This window comes from Eleginops maclovinus, chromosome 14 (genome assembly GCF_036324505.1).
Source record: "Eleginops maclovinus isolate JMC-PN-2008 ecotype Puerto Natales chromosome 14, JC_Emac_rtc_rv5, whole genome shotgun sequence".
Lineage (NCBI taxonomy): Eukaryota > Metazoa > Chordata > Actinopteri > Perciformes > Eleginopidae > Eleginops > Eleginops maclovinus.
In genome coordinates, this window is record NC_086362.1 from 10,131,584 (window position 1) to 10,153,365 (window position 21,782).

The 21,782-nt window shown below is 40.6% G+C and overlaps 1 protein-coding gene, 2 long non-coding RNA genes and 3 other non-coding genes across 6 annotated transcripts; 5 read left to right on the forward strand and 1 right to left on the reverse strand.

Moving 5' to 3' along the window:
• Positions 1–474: 474 nt before the first annotated feature.
• Positions 475–7,639, forward strand: LOC134875724 (uncharacterized). The gene is made up of 3 exons (XR_010167266.1): positions 475–570; positions 6,813–6,915; positions 7,510–7,639. It is a non-coding gene; the product is annotated as an uncharacterized LOC134875724 (long non-coding RNA).
• On the forward strand, positions 5,764–5,954 carry LOC134876371 (U2 spliceosomal RNA). The gene has a single exon (XR_010167419.1). It is a non-coding gene; the product is annotated as a U2 spliceosomal RNA (small nuclear RNA).
• A 341-nt stretch (positions 7,640–7,980) lies between the features above and the next one.
• On the forward strand, positions 7,981–8,144 carry LOC134876360 (U1 spliceosomal RNA). Its single transcript, XR_010167408.1, has one exon. It is a non-coding gene; the product is annotated as a U1 spliceosomal RNA (small nuclear RNA).
• Positions 8,145–9,599: 1,455 nt separating this feature from the next.
• Positions 9,600–9,763, forward strand: LOC134876364 (U1 spliceosomal RNA). Its single transcript, XR_010167412.1, has one exon. It is a non-coding gene; the product is annotated as a U1 spliceosomal RNA (small nuclear RNA).
• LOC134875725 (uncharacterized) lies at positions 9,615–14,630 on the forward strand. Its single transcript, XR_010167267.1, has 3 exons — positions 9,615–9,704; positions 11,470–11,792; positions 14,426–14,630. It is a non-coding gene; the product is annotated as an uncharacterized LOC134875725 (long non-coding RNA).
• On the reverse strand, positions 10,094–18,149 carry tmem88b (transmembrane protein 88 b). The gene is made up of 3 exons (XM_063900330.1): positions 17,777–18,149; positions 14,421–14,825; positions 10,094–11,744 (listed from the first exon to the last, which is right to left on the reverse strand). The coding sequence occupies exons 2-3, from the start codon at positions 14,817–14,819 to the stop codon at positions 11,460–11,462; spliced, it is 684 nt and encodes a 227-aa protein (XP_063756400.1). The 5' UTR covers positions 14,820–14,825; positions 17,777–18,149; the 3' UTR covers positions 10,094–11,459.
• Positions 18,150–21,782: the final 3,633 nt, after the last annotated feature.

Below are 21,782 nucleotides of genomic sequence, written 5' to 3' on the forward strand. Positions count from 1 at the left end.
ATGGGATGGCGCCATCTAGTGGTGGTATGTGTGCACTAGACGAGGGAAATTCAAATCCTGCGTGGTCGTTCTACAAACTTTTAGCTTTTAAAGCTTTCCCATAAATCCAGAGTTTCTCAAAGTGAAGTCCCTGAACTTTTTCAAGTTATTCCATATTCATTATTATATTTAAAAACAATAAAATATACACATTTTAGATAGGGTATTTTGGATACAAAGTTATGTGACATTGATATGGTATTGTAATAAGTGGACTACCTGAATAACAACGCAGGTTTCGTTTAATTTACAACAGCATTTACTAATTCATATATGTGCCACAAATTAACTTTGTAACAGTAGGCATACTTTATTTATAAGCAAAATTACGACACAGATAAACGTTTTAATGAAGGAGATCATTAAGGATCAGACCCCACCCACCACCCAAAAGTTCCCGGATGAACAAGAAAAAATAAATAATCAACGGAGCAAGGTGTGTCGCACTTAAAACGGTTTCATAAACCCTTTGAAGAGTTGCTGGGCTTAATCATAAACGTTGGACATATTATATAGGTGGGGTTTCGGACGGTAAGGGCATTTTTGCAACTTGTTATTTAATAGTTTTTTGTTATTTTTGCGCAACTGAGGACATCCAGCAACGCCAATTAAGCCGAAGTCTTAAGTCCGAAGCATGCTAGTGACAAAGCTAGCTAACTGCAAGGCAGCGGACACGTTAAGAAAGTAATTTAAGTCCCATGTTAATGTTTTGTTATAACCGGAAACGTAAGAATAAGAGGTTGATGGATATGTTTGCTACTGTTGTAAGAAATAATCAATATATTGAAACGGAACCTTAAAAAATAATTCCAATTCCGGTAGTATTACCGGATGTTATTTGTAGATAGCATATAGCTAATATTGTATTGTGTGTGTGTATATATGAGTAGAGGGAGAAGGACGCGTGGAGTTACATACTAAACACACCGCCTCTACTTCTCAGTCATTGATGCTGCATTAATACTATTGCGTGTTTAATAACTGATAAACCTCGGAAGGATCGCACAATAGAATATCGTAGGTGAGCGCTTCAGGACATCGCTAACAAGATGGCGACGGTGACGTCATAGACGTCCACTGGTATGCTAGTGTAAAACGTGCTTAATTAGCATCTCTAATAAATGGCTTTTACAGTAACTTAGATATTACTCAGTTTGACTTATGGTTTCAAATTGTGTGCACCATGCCTTTTTTAAGTGTGATATTAAAAAAATATTGAGTAATATCAAATGGAACTAATTTAACTAGTGGAAAAAGCTAATCCAAGTTGGGCTACGCACGTGGTTGGACTCTGCAAGGTGACTTTACGTTTCTGTTGAATGTTTTTTTTCTGAACATTTTAAGTCAAGATCATTTTATAGAGAAATTATATTTCTTGGCTTTCTTTTTCTTTTTCTTGCGTAAAATGTATTTTAAGCACGACACTCTAGTAGCTGTTCTCTTTTAACCTCAGCTGTAGTACACGCTACATTCTTTGATTTAAGATCTAATGGTTTCATCTCCACTTCTCCACTCCACATCTCCAGATTTTTTTTATGGCTATTTCAAATAAAGGGCAGTTTAACTAAACCTGGAGCAGACTGAGAAGGACTTTGCCTGTTATTCTATGCCAGTGATACTCACTATTTTTTTCTCAAGAGCCACATAGGAAGAAAAAAGACAGGAGGAGAGCCGCACATGTACATTAACATACCACGCCTTTGCAAATGTGCACAAACGTCCACAAAAAAGACAAAAGCAATATCATTTCAATTAAGATATTTATTACCTTAGTACTGGGATGAGCGGAACATTGCTTGCATGGCCTTGACCTTCTTGATGTTGTATTTGTAATTTGTTGTTGCAATCACAGTGAGACATTCAAGATGAGCATTTGTCAGTCGGTTTCTCTGTTTCCTCTTGATAATGTTCATAGTTGAAAATGTTGACTCGCAGGTGTATGTGCTCACAAAAAAAGACATCACTTTCTGCACAAGGGGTTTCAAAGTGGGAAAACTTTCTTCAGAAACCAAACTCCAGAAGTGACCAACACCTTCTTTGAGTTCAGCTTGGAGAATGGCATTTGTTTGCAGCTCAACTATTTCACACTCCAGAGCAGCACGATCACCAGGGCAGAGCTGAGTGATGGATGGAGTGAGAGAGGTTACATCCATGTTGAAGGGGTTCTCAATAAAATTGAAAATGTTCTGTTGCTCAATCACGTCACTGAACCTGGACTAAAACTCAAGCTTCAGTTCCTCCCAAACTTTAACAAATCCAGTATAGCTGAAATGCTGCAGCAGTGATGGGTCTCGTGTGGTTGTTTCTCTCAGTTTGGGGAAGTGAATGAGTACTCTGTCAGGTATCCACAGAGCAGTTATTTTGCTTTTGAATGCTATGACTGCTCTCAGCATGTCACTTGGGAGCTTGTCTCTTCCTTGGAGTTGCAGGTTGAGAGAATTCAGGTGACATGTAATGTCAGTAAGGAGGGCCAGCTGCACAATCCACTGTGGATCTTTCAACTCTAGCTGTTGCTTCCCCTTGCTGTCCAAGAAGGTGCTGATCTCAGGAAGGAGGCTCAGGAACCGCTCCAGCACTCTCCCACGAGACAGCCATCTCACTGCATTGTGCAACACTAAGTCGCTGTATTCTGTTTCATAGTCTTCGATTAATTGTCGGAACTGTCTGTGGTTTAGTGGTCTTGACACTATATAGTTGACCACATGCACAACAACTTGCATGACGTTTTGAAATGCATGGTTTCTCAGTTTTGACACCAAGGCCTCCTGGTGGATGATACAGTGGAAGCTGGTGAAATTTGGCATTTCATCCCTTTTTTTCATGAGGCCAACAAGACCCTTCTCTTTGCCTCGCATGGTTGGGGCACCATCAGTACAGACACTTGCGAGTTTGGACCAGCTGAGATTATTTTCCTCAAAAAATGCCAAAAGTGCATTCAGGACATCCTCGCCTCTTGTTTGGCCCTGGAGTGGTAGTAAACAGAGCATTTCTTCTCGAAAAGCGTTTTCTTTTGGGAACCTCACCCAAACGCACAGCTGAGCTATATCTGTGACGTCAGTGCTTTCGTCCACTGCGATGCTGAAAGAAGGTGCGGCGGGCAGATCAGCAAGCAGCTGGTCACGGATGTCCTTTCCTATATTTTCCATCCGCCTTATTATCGTGGAATCAGAGAGCTGTAGTGCTTTTAATCTTTTGATTATCTCTTGCTTGTTGGCGAAGTCTCTGAACACTATTTCAGCGGAAGCCAAGAAACAGTGTTTAACCGTTTCGGAGTCCGAGAAAGGTTTTTTGTCCCGGGCCAAAATCCACGCTATCTCAAAAGATGCCTCTGTTAGAAGCTCGGCGCCGGAGCTTGTCTTGTGGATAAGTCGTTGCTGCTCCCCAACTGAAGTAATGAGCTGTGTAATTTTATTCTTTCTTACTTCACTGCCAGGTGGATATTTTTCATTAAACTGTGGATGCGCTGTTCTGAAATGCCTCTCCAAGTTACTCCTTTTAAAGCAGGCACGAGTTTCATTGCACAATAAGCACAGCGGGGTGTTATTATGGAGAAGAAACAAAAACTCATCCGTCCATTTATCTTGAAATTTCCTGTGCTCATCTTTTATGCTTCGTACCTTCCTTTTTTTACACTGACTTTCCGTCTGGCTGCTTGTCCCCTCGTCGGGGTCTGCATGCTGATCCTCACACTCTCTCCCCTCTCTGTTTCTTGCATCTGTCTGTGTCTCTCGATCTCCTGCATCTATTCTTGCAACTCTTCCATCTCCTGCATCAGCTAATTTCGGTCCCTTCCTAATTAAAAAACGATCCATTTTGTGATCACTGATTTTTGCATATCACATCCGACGTAGCATTGGCACGTGCGAAGTTCAAACGTTTAAGTATCTATAAACAAATGTTTGGTGGGATGCGTTGCCAGGTACGGCGGCCCCTTTAGAACAAAAGTTAGTTCGGCTTTTTTTTGTTGCATAGGCTACTTATCGGAATGCAGATGATTATGTTGTAGCATTCACTATATGGTTCGGGAGCACATTTGAAAGGTTGTGTTTTTAAAAAAAATGATTATTAATATTTTTTAGGCTTGCGCGAGCCGCCAAGTAAAGCTTCACGAGCCGCATGTGGCTCGCGAGCCGCGCAATGAGTAACAGTGTTCTATGCGATGATGGTTTTTGATTTTGGGCTTTTGCTTTTATCTGCTGAACCTGATTGTGTCAGCCATTGTTAGTTGGCTTTGTGTATGATATAAGATTAACTGCTAGCACTAGTAGAAATAAGTTGGTGTTTGTGATTAATAATGAATTTTGGGATATACTAACTTTTCATTATGTTGACTTACTGTACTACGTTTTTTGTACTGTTCCGTGTTAACTGTTTTAGAGCAATTGTTCTTCTTGCTCCTGACTTTGCCCCACCATATCCCACCTTTTAGTTTTGTTGTTAAATTCTTTTAATTCCAGAAGAACAGCGCTCTCATCTGCATTTTGTTTTAGTTTTATTAGGTTTATTTATGGTTGCGGTCTCATGGATCACCTGCCCCTGGTTTTAGTTTTTCTTGATCACACACAGCAAAACCTTCATTTTTATCAGACATTGATGTCTCAATAGCTGTAACTGGAGTAACAAGTGTTTTGTTATAATAGTTAATTGCTAAAGTTACTTTGTTGAGTTACAGCTAAGAAACATCTTGATGACTGCACTTATTATATTCACTATAGACCTAAACATACAATCATTAATTCATTTGTATTGTTTTGATAATATGTGTATAGCTTAATGTTAAAATGATATTCTTATATTCATGATCATGTTCGTGTTGTGGTCCTGGGGGTGGTCACTTTCATCAGAACAACTGAGCTAGGCGAATGCTGAACGGACCACAGCAAACCTCTTAGCTCTACCACGATGGTAGGCTAATGGTTGAATCGGAATTTATAAGCAAAATCACGAATCAATAAAACGGCCCAGTTAAGTTAAAATGAAAATCATAAGACGTCTATCATCAGAAGAATATGGAAAGGAAAAGTTAAGTTAGAACTACTAAAGCCAGTAGTGCAACCCATGCTAACATGAACACTAAGCTTTTCCCCAAAAATGTAAAACTAACCTAAGTAATACACAGCTTTCCGTTGTCACCCTGCCTCTCCAAATGCAAAACTGACATTAACAAATATGCAGTAATGTAATAACAGCTGAAAAAGTGCTTAGATGTGTGTTTTCTTTAATATTTGCCATTCAATAACGCAATCGATGTTGTCTGTCCCATAGAATAACATGACATCGCAGTGTTTGTTTGGAACTATCGGGGCTCACATGAACCACGTGACTGCCCTGGCGGCACATCACAGAGTGTTGCAACTTTAAAATACTATAATATGCTTTTAGACTTTCTCTGTCTATCTGTCTATTCAGAAGAAATTTCAATATGTTTTACAATGGAAGTTACAGCGTTCTCCCTTACTGTTAATAACGTGGCTCAGGCTTTACATTTCTATTGGACTAAACTGTGTCACATGACCAGGAAGCGCTACGGAGCTTCAAATGCGACCACATTACTTTGTTAAAATGACATTTGCTGCTGTTTTGTGCTCGTTTTACTTATGCACTGTGTTATGTGTAGATTGTTACTCCCCCCTTTATGTTTTTTGTTATATAAACATATTTTAAAACCTTGAGTAAGAGTGACTGTGCAGAGAAAGGGGTCTTCTCCCACGACTGTGTGGTGTTATCGCTTCTCGGCCTTTTGGCTAAGATCAAGTGTAGTATCTGTTCTTATCAGTTTAATATCTGATACGTCCCCTACCCGGGGACCATATATTAAATTGATTTTTGGAATAGGGAGATGGAAAAGGGGCTTGCTCCGTCCACTCCACGCATCGACCTGGTATTGCAGTACCTCCAGGAACGGTGCACCCCCCTCTCAGTGTCAAAATCAAATGGGAAGTGTGGTCTCTTAACTTTCAGGCCTTCGTTAGCATTTATTGTTGCTATGATGTTATGTACCTGGAGCAATACTATGCGTTTTGTGCAGTGATGTTATACTTCAGCAACAGTAGGACTAACAGAGTTTAGGAATAGTTATCAGTAAAAGCCCTGCTTTGAAAATGACACTACTACTTTTACTACAAAAAGTATTGGCATATAAATATACTTAAAGTACTAAAAGTATTCATTATGCTGATTGGCCCATTTCAGAATCATATATCATTGGTTTGGATTTATCAAACCTAATTCTTAATGTATTGAAACGGTTATCAAGCTGCAGGGTAGCATGTGAAAATAATCCAGGTGTAACTAAATATTTATTTGTGTTGATCATATTTTTGATCAATAATCAATAACTGACAGAAATTCAAAGTAATACATGTAGTGGAATACAAAGTAGCATAAAATGAACATAAGTAGAGTATGGTACTTCAGTAAAATGTTCTTAGTTTTAGGTAATAACTCAGAGCTTAAACAGGAATTTAGCGAAGGAATCTGCTGCATTGTTTACGCAGGTAAACTTGGGGTTTTATCTTTCAAATCAAGTGTTGCCAAGTCTCATGAAATCGACAAACATTTACTGTGTATGTAAATACTGGCACGTATTATAATATAGCGCCTGTATTTTCTAATGCATAGGAAATTATAAATTGGAATTTCCTTTTCCAGACTTTTTATATCTGTATGTGGTTGCTCCAGTTCTGATCACTCTCTAATTAAAGATCATTGAAATGCAACTGAAAGATCTCCTGTAACTGTCTTTCTTTACTTTGTTTACTCTGTCTTTCTAGTGGACACTAAAGAAATAGGCGATGCAGTTTCCGGCTTTAGTCATCTGGACTGATTGACAGAGGGAGACAATGTCGCTTAAAATCATGGATGTCTGCAAAGCAGGTATGATAGCAATGTCTGTGTCTACGTTTCTTTTGTTGTTTTTGTGTGCATCTCATTTTTAAAGGAATAGTTTGACATTTTGGGGCAAGTGCTTGTCAGGTGTTAAATGCTAAGATTGACACCACTCAAGTTATGTACTGTAAATATAAAGCTGAATCCAGAATATTCGTACTCTCAGGAAGTGGTTATAACTTGAAGAGTGAAACAAAATAGAATTCATGGAGTTTACTTGTTTCTCCACCAGAGGCTAAAATAGCTCCTTCTGTTGTCTGTCCTGCCTTTGACAGATCAAACATTTTCTACCTGCCCTGAGAGGACTTACCATAATTTTTAACTGATATAAATGTTATTTATGCAGTAATAATACACAAGACATAAGATCAGTTTAAACTGAAAGTTGCATATTCCTCAATGACAGTGTGTGATATGACCAGGCATCGCTCTGTAGCCAAGTAGGTTCTTAAACGTGCTTTCCTGCCCTTTCAACATTTAAAATATAACTTTCTAAACATTCATTTCCGTCAGCATATTAATTAGATGAACGTTTTGTTGGGCTTCATTGCTAAATTAGTTGTATGTTTCATTTGAAAACAGCCAGTGTTGATCCCCTTCCAGACCAATAGTTGGCAGTGTCTTCCGGCTGTCCCCAGTCCTAAACAAAGAAACAGGAAGTGGTTGTAATTTGAATATGAGAAACAAAACGGTGTTATTCTATCCTCTGAGCTTCTAATGTTGATCTTCCTTATTGCAGTATGATCTATTTCAGCCTCATTTAACTTTGCTATCAGGCTGTTGCACATTTTTTGGAGGTAAAACTGAGGAAACTGGTTATTTTAGATCTGCCAATGATATGGAAATGCAGCATTGCATCATGGGAAATGAGGCACATTTTTAAAGAGAAAATAGTCCGTTTAGCCTTAAAACAAAAGAGTTTGTTCTGTATAGATTCCTAAATATTGTCACCCACTTCTAATCTCCGGTTTGTGGTTATGTGTACAGTTTCTGCCCCCTGAGTGAATGTGGTGTGTCTGTGAATCACAGCCCTGCCAGGAGCGTGTACAACTCATACTTACCTGGCAGGGGAGATACCATGATCAAGAAGGTGGTTCACCCAGGGCGAGGCTTGGCCATTGCACTCCGGTTGAGCTGACCTCTGCGAATTCCCCAAATGTGGGAATCTCGACTGCATAATTTGTGGTAGTGGGGGACTGCGTTCGCGCTCTCCCCTGATAACATGTGAAATGAAAATAATATCTATGGAGTTCACCTCTTTCCCCACCTGAGGGTGCTACAGCTCCTTCTGTTGTCTGTCCTGCCTTTGACAGATCACACTTTACTATCTGCACTGAGAGGGTTAACCAGTACTTCTAACAGATATGAAAAGTGTTACTGCAGTTATAATACACAAGACATAAGATCTGTTTAAACTGGAAGTTGCACATTCTTCACTGATGGTAAATTAGATTTTTTGGGGTTTTAAGTTTTGATTGGTCTACATTGTGTGACATGACCAGGCATCGCTCTACTGCACTACTGGACTTGAACGCTGTTCATTTCACATTTAGATCCTATTTAATATTCACTTCCTCCAACACCGAAGGTATATACAATATCCTACTTTACAGTACTGCTTATATCTGTGTTTATTTTTCATTTCATTTTGTGTTCATTTTGTATGTATATTTTATACAGTTGTTGTTATTGCTATTTTATTTATTGAGCTGCTGCAGTATAAAAATGTCCCAAATTGGGATCAATAAAGTACCTATCTCTCTCTGTAGACGACGAGGTTGTTAACCGTGCTGAGTTCACTGTCCTTTCAACATTTAAAACTAACTTCTAAACACTCAATTATTTGTCAGTAATCAGGCTTATTCATTTGATTAAATGTTGCTTGGATTCATTGCTATAGTGCTGCAGAAACACTCCTACTTTCAGAGCCCAGGCACCATTGTGTAAGTGTTCACTTTATGTTCTTGCTGTTACCGGTGCACAGAGAGACCTACTACAAATATTGAAATATAATAATTAGCCTACACGGCCAAAAGCAATTCAATCTATTGTATCAGTCCTGCTATAAATCATCACTTAAATGAAAGTCACCATGTTCAGTTTTCTAAATGTTATTTAGTGATGTTGTATTAGCTACATGGTCCTTTTTAATGCTACAGTTTTTAATTTAGTTGTTCTGCTTTTTTAAAGATTTGAAAACATCCAGTGTTGATCCCCCTCCAGACCAATAGTTGGCAGTGTCTTCCGGCTGTCCCCAGTCCTAAACAAAGAAACAGGAAGTGGTTGTAATTTGAATGAGAGAAACACAAAGGTGTTATTCTTTCCTCTGAGCTTCTAATGTGGATCTTCCTTATTGCAGTATGATCTATTTCAGCCTCATTTAACTTTGCTGTCAGGCTGTTGCACATTTTTTGGAGGTAAAACTGAGGAAACAGGTTATTTTAGATCTGCCGTTGATATGGAAATGCAGCAATGCATCATGGGAGATGAGGCACATTTTAAAGAGAAAATAGTCCGTTTAGCCTTAAAACAAAAGAGTTTGTTCTGTATAGATTCCTAAATATTATCACCCACTTCTAATGTCCGGTTTTTGGTTATTTGTACAGTTTCTGCCCCCTGAGTGAATGTGGTGTGTCTGTGAATCAGTTGCCTGCCAGGAGCGTGTACAACTCATACTTACCTGGCAAGGGAGATACCATGATCAAGAAGGTGGTTCACCCAGGGCGAGGCTTGGCCATTGCACTCCGGTTGAGCTGACCTCTGCGAATTCCCCAAATGTGGGAATCTCGATTGCATAATTTGTGGTAGTGGGGGACTGCGTTCGCGCTCTCCCCTGATAACATGTGAAATGAAAAAATATCCATGTAGTTTACCTCTTTCCCCACCTGAGGGTGCTACAGCTCCTTCTGTTGTCTCTCCTCCCTTTGACATATCATACATTGCGACCTGCACCAGTACTTCTACATAGTATTACTGTAGTTATAATGCACAAGACATAAGATCTGTTTAAACTGGAAGTTGCACATTGACAGTAGTGTGAGCATTGGTAGTGGACACATTTTCATGGGCACAACCCACATACTCAGCTCTGCTGCTCCTGCCACAAATGCATGTTCCTCACAAATGTGGCACCATTTCAAAGGTCGGAAAAAAGATTTTCCAGTGGTATAAGAAGCATCGTTTATTGCCAAGAAGCATCGTTTCATCAAATGAATAATCTACCCAACACAAATGTCCTTACTTTTTGTCTTACAAAAACCTGATTTCTGAAGTGAAGTATTCTTGTAATAATGACCATGCACTTTACATTTTCTAGTAGAAGATGCAGCTCCTCCAATGCCTTACTATTACAGGACAGACACATCTCCAGTTGAATCCAAAATCTTTGTTTATAAAAAGGAATTTACATGAGAAACTGCAGCAACTAAACAGAACACTACCTAAGAGAATAATATCATTTTTTTAATAACATGAATGTGATAAGATGCTAAGATGACACAATACAGTTCTAGTGAAGTGAGTTATTTTCAGTTTTGCTATTTCCTGGTATACATTCAGGGAAGTTAATGTTTTATGCAGTTCTGCTTGGATGCTTTGTTTTTATGACAACTTGAGAATTTGCTTAATTGATCATTTGTATTCATGATTGTCAATCTTGCTGTTGTTATTTGTGCTAGTGACTGGTTTCATCTTCTGCTAACACTGAAAGGGCACCATGATTTTCAAAAAGTCCTGTAAAAGCCAATGTGCCCAGTGGAAATAAACCAACAGACACAAATAAGTCTTCGATAAACAATTGCTAAGGTTTTCAGACATTAAAGCATGTATTGTAAGTCATTATTCAGTGTTTATAACAAGGTTACTGGTCTTCCAGCTGTTCTTTACAGTGATTGCCCTTAACAACCTCCCTTCTCTGGTATACACTAGGGCTGAACGATTTTGGGAAATAATGTAACTGCGATTTTTTTTCCCTCAATATTGCAATTGCGATTTAATATGCGATTATTTTTTCTAGGTCCTCTTCTCATGTATTTTTCAACAAGCAATAAATCAATCGTGATTACAATCGTGAACCTCGTGAGGTAGCAACAGTAGCGAGGCACGTTCTGCACAATACCTGACGTTGCGCAGCATCTTCCTTTTTAAAAGCCAAAATAATTCAACACAACTGACGTGCCGCCCCTCTTTGGTACCAAACTTCCAGCCGTGCACTCTTCTGACGAGCCTGAGGCCATTGTGCAACAGGTTCAAGCGCAGCGTTGACTTCTTTCCCTGCCTGCTCGCTCGCTCGGCTCGCTCGCAAGTCACGTGACCAGTCAAATCGCAGCCTTTGCTGTTGGAAAATCTCGTTTTTTCATATCGCGATATTATCACAAATGCAATTAATCGTTCAGCCCTAGTATACACCCTGCTGTGACTTACACCCATTGTATTTATCCCATTCAACTGCTCATCCTGTTCTGTTGTTCCCTTAATAGTCTTCATGTTATGGTCTTCCTATTCCCCCTCTCCCCCTTGCTCTCATTTTCATCTCACACCCAGACTTTTCCCTTCCCACTGCCATCAGCGCCATCTCGGCCTCCACAGCAGCCAGTGCCCAGGCCGCGGTGCTGGGTGGCCGGCAGGTTCTTGTATACGGCCCGGCTATACGGGATAAAGCACAGACCCAGCTGGAGGTGTCGGGCCAGGCGGCAGTATGCAGCCAGCGCTAGGACCAGCAGAGGGGTGACCAAGAGGAAGCCCACCACCAGCAGAGCCACGCAGCCACCATCAGTCAGCAGGTCTGAGCAGTAAGGGGTCGTCCCATGGGGGCGGACCTGGGGAGAAGAGAAGAAAGACAGCAGACTGAATGATATGTTGTACAAGTAAGTTTGTTAATGCATCCCTGCTACTTGTTATGACACTGTAAAACCTTCATTTGATCAGGGAAGCTTTATGGACCAAAAACCTTACATCTGGCTTTTGTCAAAAGACAACTAAAATACTATAGGATATTAACATAAGCTCTCCTCCAAGCAATCCGACTACATTCTGAGAACAACTGAACCTTGTTGATCATCGTAAGACAAACGCAATTCAACAAATAATCAAAAGTGTCTGTGGGCCTTTACTTTCAACAATGGTAAACAATAGTAAGCACTTATTGGTGGTTTCCAGCGCTTTTGTGACAATGAATGTGACTCTTACAAATTTGCACAAATTCACACCTAAAGTTTAATAGAACGGCAGCCTGATCTTTTGGGAACCAAGCAGCTCCACTGGAGCAATAAGGGGTTAAAGGCTTTCCCAATTTAACTTTGTTATGCTGGTCCTGGAACTGAACTGGCTTCTTTCCAGTCTTTAGCCTGTTCTTTTGATCTGTAAATTGTATAATCCGGTTTTTAATAATGCTTAGAGAAAACCTTTCAGATTGAAGTCAAAGGTCAGGGGCAGCTGTAGAGCAACTGGGCCAGCAACTGATGGGGACTATACTGTGTTGATGAAACACTAAGCAGGATGTCAAATAGGTGTTTTAATTGGATACAACATCTATCAGCAGTACTTTTAGTTAAATTATGTTTTTGTAATTATCTCTGCACATGAAGAATATCAGTGATTTGTATACTTTTGTGACGTGCAGTGAACAACAGATTAGTGACTGATGTGTTCTGTGTGGTATGTGTGTGTCCAGTATGGACAGACAGCAGTTGGTAGTCTGAGATCTCTCACGTGCAGTGAACCAGTAGGCCACTTAATTTCATTTTGACCAAAACAAAACAAACCTAACTTTCAGGGACTTGGTAGAAAATATTGTTGGTTGGCATTGTATATCAAAGGATGTCTTTTTGTTTCTAAAATGAACACTGGTGAAGTGGGAGAGGAGGTTAAAGGGGCAGGACACAAGTGTGGGAGAGGAATGGAGAGGCAGCAGGCTTGCATCATCCTTATCTCCCCATGAAGGATGAAGTGAACATTTGTGTGCATGAGGAAAGTGCCGAGGGTGAAAAGGTTTGCAAATCTGCGGGAGTTTAGGGGGTAGAAGAGGATTTATGATAGGAAGTGGCATGCTGACAAGGTAAAGTAAGCTCAAAAGTTTAACATTTTGGTTTTATATTTTGAGGGAGTTTTAGCATTAGTGCAATAATTACAAACTGGAATCTTACACAGTAGCAAAAAAAAAAGCTGGATTTTGTTAGTTGTAATACTTTCTACACAAAAGTGCAAAAATGTTTCAAAGGAGCTGATGCAGAGTTACAGCTGGAGAAAGAGAGTGTAACATCAAGCAGGGGAGCTATGAGAGAAATAAGAGACGGAGAGGGGTGGTTTAAAAAGTAAAAGGAGGGTAAGCTTTGACGGTTGTAACAGATCTCTTACAAGTATGCCCATGTTCTCACTTTGTGACTCCTCCTGTGTGGCTCCAGATGTAAGGCAAGTTTTATCAAGGAACAACCTTCAAAGTGTGCTTGTTTTGTTACATATTGTGTTGTGTGTGTTTCTGGATGACTATTGCAAATGGAATTCTCTCAAATATCATGAAAGGTTGTCTGAATCAACCCTAAATGCTTATCCCACCTGGCTTTTTCTACATTTCTTCGTGCCCCTTTTTTCTTTTGAAATGTTCCCCCTCTCTCTATCCTCCTAGGTTCTGGTTAATCCCTCACTAAGCTGCTGTCACATGAGGCCTAATTGTGAGAGAATGGGAGAACAGAGAATCCTGGTCTTTGGGCATTAAGGAAGTTGTTGGCCTTCAGAAATGCCATCAGTATGCATTGAAACTCTCTGAACCGTGATGACATTTAGGGTAGCCCAGGTGAATGCTTACTGACTTTGGACTTTTTTAGTTTTTTAGTAACATCACTTCTTTTCTATGTTCAGCCTGTAAAATGTGTTGCTTTTCAAGCAACCTTTAATCTCCAACTAGCTGACAAACAGTCTTTAAAGTCTGGCTCCCTAAACTCTTGACCCCTCACTCTTTCAGTTCTTCTATATCCTAAACATCTGAAAGAACCTCAGAATTATCTGATTATAAAACCTTCTCATCACTGATGAAGCCAAACTCCACCCTAAGCCCCAGGCACAACTATTTCAAACTTTTGGATCAAAGATATGAGATTAGCTGTTTCAGATGTTTCCTGAAAATCGGGATGAAGCCATCTCTGTGATCCTCTCAACTATGTTTAGATTTAGCAAATGTATGTGTAAACATTTGTCTTCACTAACACACTAACATTTTTTCTCTTACAGCAGAGAGCTTTGCATTGGTTAACATTTATTTTGGATGGTGTGGTACATTACTTTCACTGCCAAACAAATGGAGGATTTGCAATATTTTTTAGGGAAAATATTTGGTGTAACGTCAACAGGTAAATGAAATGTAGCCATCTACAGTGACTGGCTGTTTACTTGACAAATGTAAACCAGGGACTTACAGAAAAAGAGCATCCACACTTATCAAAATCGAAATCATTCAACATGCACTCATCCACCCTCTTCCCTATTTCCCTCTTTCTTACTGTAGAGTGACAGAGGAAGCCAAACACCACCATGACAATGGCCGGAGTCAAAATGGTCCCGAACACCAGGCCAGCGAGGCAGGCGTTGATCGCGGCAATAATCAGGTTCTGAGCCGTCACCAGCACCGAGCAGGCCCAGCAGTCCAGGGACCCCCGCAGCTCCATAGGCGCTTCACTGCCCCCGCCACCGATCTCAGCTGCAGAATAAGGAGGAGGTACGACTACACGTAAAGGGGTTTCTCTGCCTCCACCCACAGCGGTGGTCGAGGCCAGGGAGTTAGTGTGGTGAAGATGTTCGTGGTGGCTGTTGTGGTGATGGTGGTGATGAGGTGGCAGTTCCTCGGACAGGTCCAAGGCCTGGTGATGGGCCCCCTTTTCTAGAGTACCAGTCATACCCATAGTGAACTGTAGGCAGAGCAAATAAACCAATTCAAAGTGTGTGATTTAAAATATAACTTTTAACAGAATTAGCTGTTTTGCAGCTGTTGGTCAGCCCTGAATAGCGGTGGTAGCCTGTTTGGAGACAAACACAATGGAAGAGACCTAGTTATGCTATACTTTTGTACCCAATCAAATTCCAGTCCTCAAAGGTTTAGTGGCTCTGGGTCAGAGAGAGGTTAGAAGTTTTATCCATCAGGAAGCAAGCCTTGTTTGATGCCGTCTGTGAGTGCTGATTGTCCAAAAGGAAAAGGGCCATAATTGCTCTATGTAGTTTGTGTGGTAGAGAGATGAAGGCTAATTGGCATCAAAGTCTGTTTGTGTATAACCGTCTACTTGTGTTTTTACTTGTCTTCCCTGTGGGTACACGGCGTCTGTCTGGCATTAGAGACAGACACTCAGATGCATCAACAGTGGCATTTAATCAGAACCGCATGATGGGCCACCTCAGTACCTCAAACCCACTGAATATGTGTATATATTTGTATCGGTCAATGCAATTTATCTTGCTATAGTGAAAATAATGTAACGTAAATAAAAATCCGACCTTTTATTAGCATACAATATATGCTAGTATGATGTCATTATGGCACAACACTTGACTTTCTGTTCATAATTGAACATTTTCTCTTGGCGTCAATAAACAGAAGCCAGGTCCTCCATACACCGTGTGCTTTTCTTCAAGCTGCTTTAGTTTGCATTCATTCAGTTTCATGACAGGTTTTATTTGGTATGGAGCTGTGTCTGGTACAAGATATCCTTACTTCTTAAAGGTCATGAGACAGACAGGGTACAACTCTGAGTAACCAGGCCATCTGCCAAAAAAACTACTGTGGTGGAAAAATCCCAGTAGGGATGACAAAGCCAAGTTAATCATTTTAGGGAAACTTTACCGTTTGTTAATTTAAGGGGTATTTTATGGTTAAGAAGGAATCCATCAATTATATTACTTAACTGCCATGGTGGTAAATATATCATAATGTAATGACCATAGTTCAAGACATAGGGTTGTGACTGGTAATGCTCTATGCTGGAATACCTTCTTGTCCCACTAGGAGGATCTGATGAAGTCGTGAAAGGACCAACAGAGGACGACATGTGTCGGGTCATTAATTCATTAGTGAAAATTCACATAGGTCAGCTAGCATATTGTACAGAATAACTAACACAACTTCTCTGAGCAGGAACACTTACCTATGTTGGGATATTTATTGGATAACCATGCACTTAAAGATAACACCTGGGGTTCTGCTTCTAGGTCACACTAACTCACCATCAGGGGAAGACCATATTTACAAATCGTCCAGGGTGCTTGAGTTTTTTTCTTTTTCCATGTCGGTTTCCCATTGTTGTTCTCGTGTTTTTTTAAGGTGGAAGGTCATATAGGAAAGACTGGCAGGAAAGTGTGTATGCGCACATGCACGTGTGTGAGGCGACTCATTGTGTATTTCTAATTAAAGGTCTCCTATTATACTATATTAGAACAACATATTGTAGGGCAATGTCTATACAAAACATGTCTGTGAAGTGTTTTGCTCAAAATACCAAACAGATCACCCATTGTAGCATGCCTCATCCCCCTCTATTTCAGCCCTGTTCCTGAAGTGCTGATTCTCTGACTGTTGCTTTAAATTTGAGCTGAGCTGAAGCTGGCCACGCCCCTTTGCAGCATCATGCAGCTCTCTGTGAAGAGAGAAGTTTCTAAGTTGTTGTGTGTATATAATACATATAATGTCTCTGTTCTAGTGGTAAACACTGAGAAGTGTTTCAGAAATAATGCTTGATGTGGTTTTGAACATAACATGGCGTTTAATCACAGCAGCGTTTAGCGGAGTATCTCTGTCCTTTGGCGCACCTTAAATACGTGGGATAGTGTAAGCGCAGTCGGATTCTCAAAGCACCGCAGTCTCTTTTCCTAAGTCCTTTTGAATTCTCGTATCCACTATTCCTTAACCCCGTGACATTTCATGCAAAAGTCAAGGAATAGTAGATAGGAATAGACGACAGGTGCTGATTTTTTTTGACAATTCAACCGTACCCCAGTTCTGAGGTCTTTACACTGGCTTCCTGTCTGTCAAAGAATTGATTTCAAAATACTGCTGATGGTTTAGGCCCAAAATACATTTGTGATCTCCTGCTACATTATGAACCATCCAGAACTCTCAGGTCTTCTTAGCCGGGTCAGCTTTCTGTCCCCAGAGTCAGAACCAAACAAGGGAAGAACAAGGTTCAGGTGTTATGCTCTAAATATCTGGAACAGACGACCAGAGCCCTGCAGGTCCGCTGCTACTCTCACTACTTTTAAATCCAGGCTGAAGACTTTTCTTCTTCCCGCTGCTTTTAATTGAACTATTAATATCTCACACTGCACTCACTTTAATTCATGTATTTAATACCTGTTGTGTTTATTTCACTATCTTTGCTTTTGTTTTTAAATGCCGTTTTATAACGTGTTTCTGCTGCACTATTTCTTAATGCTGTTAATGTCTTTCATTTTTGTAAAGCACTTTGAATTGCCTTGTGTTGAAAGGTGCTATATAAATACACTTGCCTTGAATAGCATTTCTTAGGATATCCTGTAATGTTGACCAAAATTCTAAATCAGGAAATATTGTGCAATACATTTTATGTAATTGTAGCATGTAGTCACCAAATACGTCCTCTTGACTGATTCAGCTAGGACTTGCATTATGCCAGGATGCTGCAGGGAGATTTCCCATTGTTCTGTCATTCTATTATTCTATTGTCTGGAACAAAGCAGCTGCAATAATTAATTATGTGTGTCTCAGACATGTTTTGTCATGTTTATCAGTAGTAAATAAGACATTTAGGCTCCTTTTGCTGTAATCTGTTGTGTGCAGATTTCTTACCTAGTGATTTGAACGTGTCCTGAGTGATGCAGCTGCTCTTGTACTCACATTGTGATGTGGGGCCCGGTAGACCTCTTGCTGTTCGTCCTCCAGATTGTTGCTGATTTTCTCACTTCTTTTTAAGTCCTCTTCTGTCCACTCAGTGGTTTAACGGAACCCTCTGAACTTGTTCTCTGGGAACTTGGTTACTTCTTTCCTTGCAGGAAGTTGAAAAAGCTTGAAGTGATTTCTGAGTTTCCCTCCTTATCTATTAAATGGTGGTATGTTGTTTTCCTGCAGTTCTGGTCTTTGCTGCTTCTTCTCTTCTTTATCCAGAGTTGTCAGTGTAGCTGATTAGGTCTAGAAGGATGTTTTCTTTTACTCATTCAGCATTGAATTCCTATGCTGTTTATGATGAAGTCGTAGCACAGAAATGCTCCTCCATCAGTGGCAACAATTTGACTAACAGTTGCTGTGGTCTTGGTCTTAAGTATGTCAAAGTTCTTTGTTTGCCCTCCCCTTTGTACCACCCCATCTGATAGAGTCCCCAGTTCTGTCTATCATTCCCTCCCTCCTCTTGCACTCCCTGCATCCATCCTACTTTCGCTCCACCAGGCTTATCGGAGACCTGCCTTTCTCCGACAACTCCTCTCACCGCATACATTCCACCTCACATATCCAGGGCATGTTACACCCCCCCCCCCCCTTTGCCTGTCTCTGTTGCAGTGGGGTGTTGCGTGTCGGGGGTCAGAGCAAGGCTGCTAGGCTGATAAGTTGAGGTTCAGAAGAGCAGAAAAATAGGGGGAAGGGCACGAGGGACATACTTGTGCTAAGCGAAACAGAAGAAGTACCATTGTGCTTCTGAACACATTCAGCAAATCATTTAGTTATTTTCAGTTGTAAATAAGTCTGAGTGTCTAAGGAATTGGAACAGGACTACTGCAATGACAAAATGAAAACTTGACCTCCATGAGTTAAAATGTTTATGTTGATTTCTTTACTTATTGAGCTTTATGTTTTTAAGTGGATCTAGGCATTTGTTGAACTCTTGGCCCCGTTTTACTAAGGCTTCATCTGGTTAGTCTGTCATGTATCACAGTTCGAGCAGTCTTTGCGATGTATTTATCACGAGTGCTACTTCACCTCTCTGATTTGAAAACATCTTGAAGTACTTATCAAAACTTTAAAATGCAAATGACCAAATCCATGTGGTTTCAATAGAAACTCTTGGCTGTTGAGCTGCATTAGTTAATTTTAAGCTGTATAAAGATTTGGTTTGGATCTTGCTGAAAGTGACTGAAGAAACTTTGTATGGGCAGCTAAGTGTCCATCCTGATTGGTGTGTTGTGTGTGTGTGTTTGAGTAATTTTACAATAGTTTACTTTTTGAGGATCAAATGGTTATTTATTATAGCAGTCGTCAAAGCTAGATTTTTACTGTTATAACATGATATAAAAGATATGAGATGTTGTGAGGCTAAACATGAGACTTCAGTCTGCACTGTTTACTGATGTATTATGAAATAAAAATGCATTCAGATAAAAGCTTGGATTCTCTGGAATACAGGATTTGAAAAGGAAGATGAAGTAAGAAGTACGACGTTATCATGAAAGCAGTTATCAGTTGAATGATAAAAGATCAGAGCATGAGCTAAATAATTAGTGTTGTCAGATCCAGATCTTTCTTTTTGTGGCCACTCCCCTCTGCTTTGAGCTCGTTTGTTTTCTTCCAGTACTGTGGTCCCAGTGCTCTGTTTTTTCTTCTTTCTGTGTGCTTATATAGAAACTGTAAACAGATGTATGTAACTTAATGCCCCTAGAAAAAATTATACATCTAACATTTTTGTGTTGCCTCTCCAGGCATTTAATATTATTACATTTATTTCTTAAATAATTACTTTACAGTTTAAATTAGCTAATGTAAAAATTAATATTATTTTGTTGTTTTAGTTTTTGCGACGACGTCACTTCCGGTTTAGTCACTTCCGGTTCAGTCTCTTCCGGCGATCTTCCTGTTGAACTTAGCTGGGTAGAAAGAATGGCCGACATGTGCATCGGAACATAATCAATCAGCATCCACTTGGAGGCATCAGAGTGGCAATGCCGTGAGTTGTTTGAATGTTAAAGGACATGTTGAAGATGTTATATTATGATGGATTTAGTTCGAAAAACTGTTTGATGTGTTGTATACAAGCTAAAAAGTGATGCAATTGTCAATCAGAATGCCTCATTTCAGTATTGGACAGTTTCTGTTGTTATTTATAACTATGCATAACGTGATGTTAGTCATAAGGTTGTCATAAATAGACACAATATTTTTGTATTATTGTATTTGCAGTTTTCACCGTCTGTTGATGAAGAAGTGAAAGTAAAAGGTCAAGCTTACTACGACTTTGTCTCATTGGCTACGGTTTAACTCAGTGTTTAGTCAGAGTTTCGACACACTGCACGAGAACACTACAGTGAAAAGGCAGCATTGGATGTTTTGAAGTGGTCGCGATGGCAACAAGCAACAGGTCGGCTGTCGGCAGTGCTAGGAGCAGCAAAACATCAGCATCATCAGTAAGGGCAGCCCATGCTCGGGCTGAAGCAGAAGCAGCAAAGGTGAGAGCTTCATATGCCAGCCAGGAGGCTAAGCTAAAATTGGAAAAGGCTGCTAGAGAAGCAGAAAGAGCTACTAGAGACGCTCAAAATAAATTGGAAACTATAAGGTTAGACACAGAGTTGGAAGTGCTAACCCTTCATAGAGAAGCTGACGCAGCCATAGTGACAGCTCGAGTGTTGGAAGACGCAGAGGCGATGCAGTCTGTTATCGAAGACGGGAAATCTGAATCCGAAAAGGGGAAAATCGAACGCACCAGTGAATACGTTCTATCCCAGATCAGCCTTAAAAATCGTTCTCCTTCCTCACCCTTACCCGTTGCTCCCTCACTCAAAGCAAGGTCACATGACAGCTTCATATCATGGCATCCACCTGTGGAAGACGATTCACAATTACAACCTGTCAGCAGGGAAAATGCAGACATCAATCAACCGTCTCCACCAGAATTATTTGACCCAACTAAAACTGAAACAAAGGCTAAGGTTAGTAGAGCCAACCCCACCATGAATGCTCATGCTCCGTCGTATACTCCACGACATTTCCCTCAAACTGGCACACCCACGTCCAATTTAGGGGAGCCTTTGGCACAGTATTTGGTACGAAGAGACCTTGTGACTTCAGGGCTGTACCAGTTTGATGACAAGCCCGAGAATTATCGTGCATGGTACTCCTCCTTCTCAAGTTCAGCCAACGAAGTCAACCTAACAGCAACCCAACAGTTGGACCTCATGACCAAATGGCTTGGAAAAGAATCTAGTGAACAGGTTAAACGCATGCGATCGGTGCATGTCAACAACCCCAATCTGGCTCTAGACAAAGCATGGGAACGGTTGCGTGAATCTTATGCTGCCCCCGAAGTCATCGAAAAGTCAATGTTCCAGCGCCTGGACAACTTTCCTAAGATTTCAGCCAAGGATCACTTGAAGTTACGTGAGCTTGGGGATCTACTTGCAGAGATCCAAGGTGCTAAAGAAGATGGATATCTGACCGGCTTGTCCTATCTGGACACCTCTCGCGGGATAGGACCAATCGTGGACAAACTCCCTTACGGGCTTCAGGAGAAGTGGGTGTCCGCAGGGTCACGGTACAAAGAAGGAAGCGACGGGCGTTTCCCCCCCTTCGAGTATTTTTGCAACTTTGTTAGCTACGAGGCAAAAAAGCGTAGCGACCCTAGCTTCATTCATCAAGGCAGCACCACAACACCCACCAAACCTGACAAACCATTTTCACGGAACTTTAACACCAACAAACCCATCTCAGTGCACAAAACGGATCTTTCCACAACCAACGACCCTTACAAGAACTGCCCGTTACATAACAAACCCCATCCCCTTAAAAGGTGTAGAACATTCAGGAATAAACTCCTCGATGATAGAAAGGCCTTCCTCAGAGAGAAAGGAATATGTTTTAAGTGTTGCGCCTCCATCTCTCACCTTGCCAAAGACTGCAGGTTCTCTGTGAAGTGCTTTGAATG

Bases quoted from the DNA above. Each gene is read 5' to 3' on its own strand.
- tmem88b (XM_063900330.1), bottom strand. From the start codon at position 14,819: ATGGGTATGACTGGTACTCTAGAAAAGGGGGCCCATCACCAGGCCTTG. The intron at 11,745-14,420 runs GTAAGAAAGAGG...TCTTCTCCCCAG, and splicing joins GCTTCCTCTGTCACTCTACA to GTCCGCCCCCATGGGACGAC.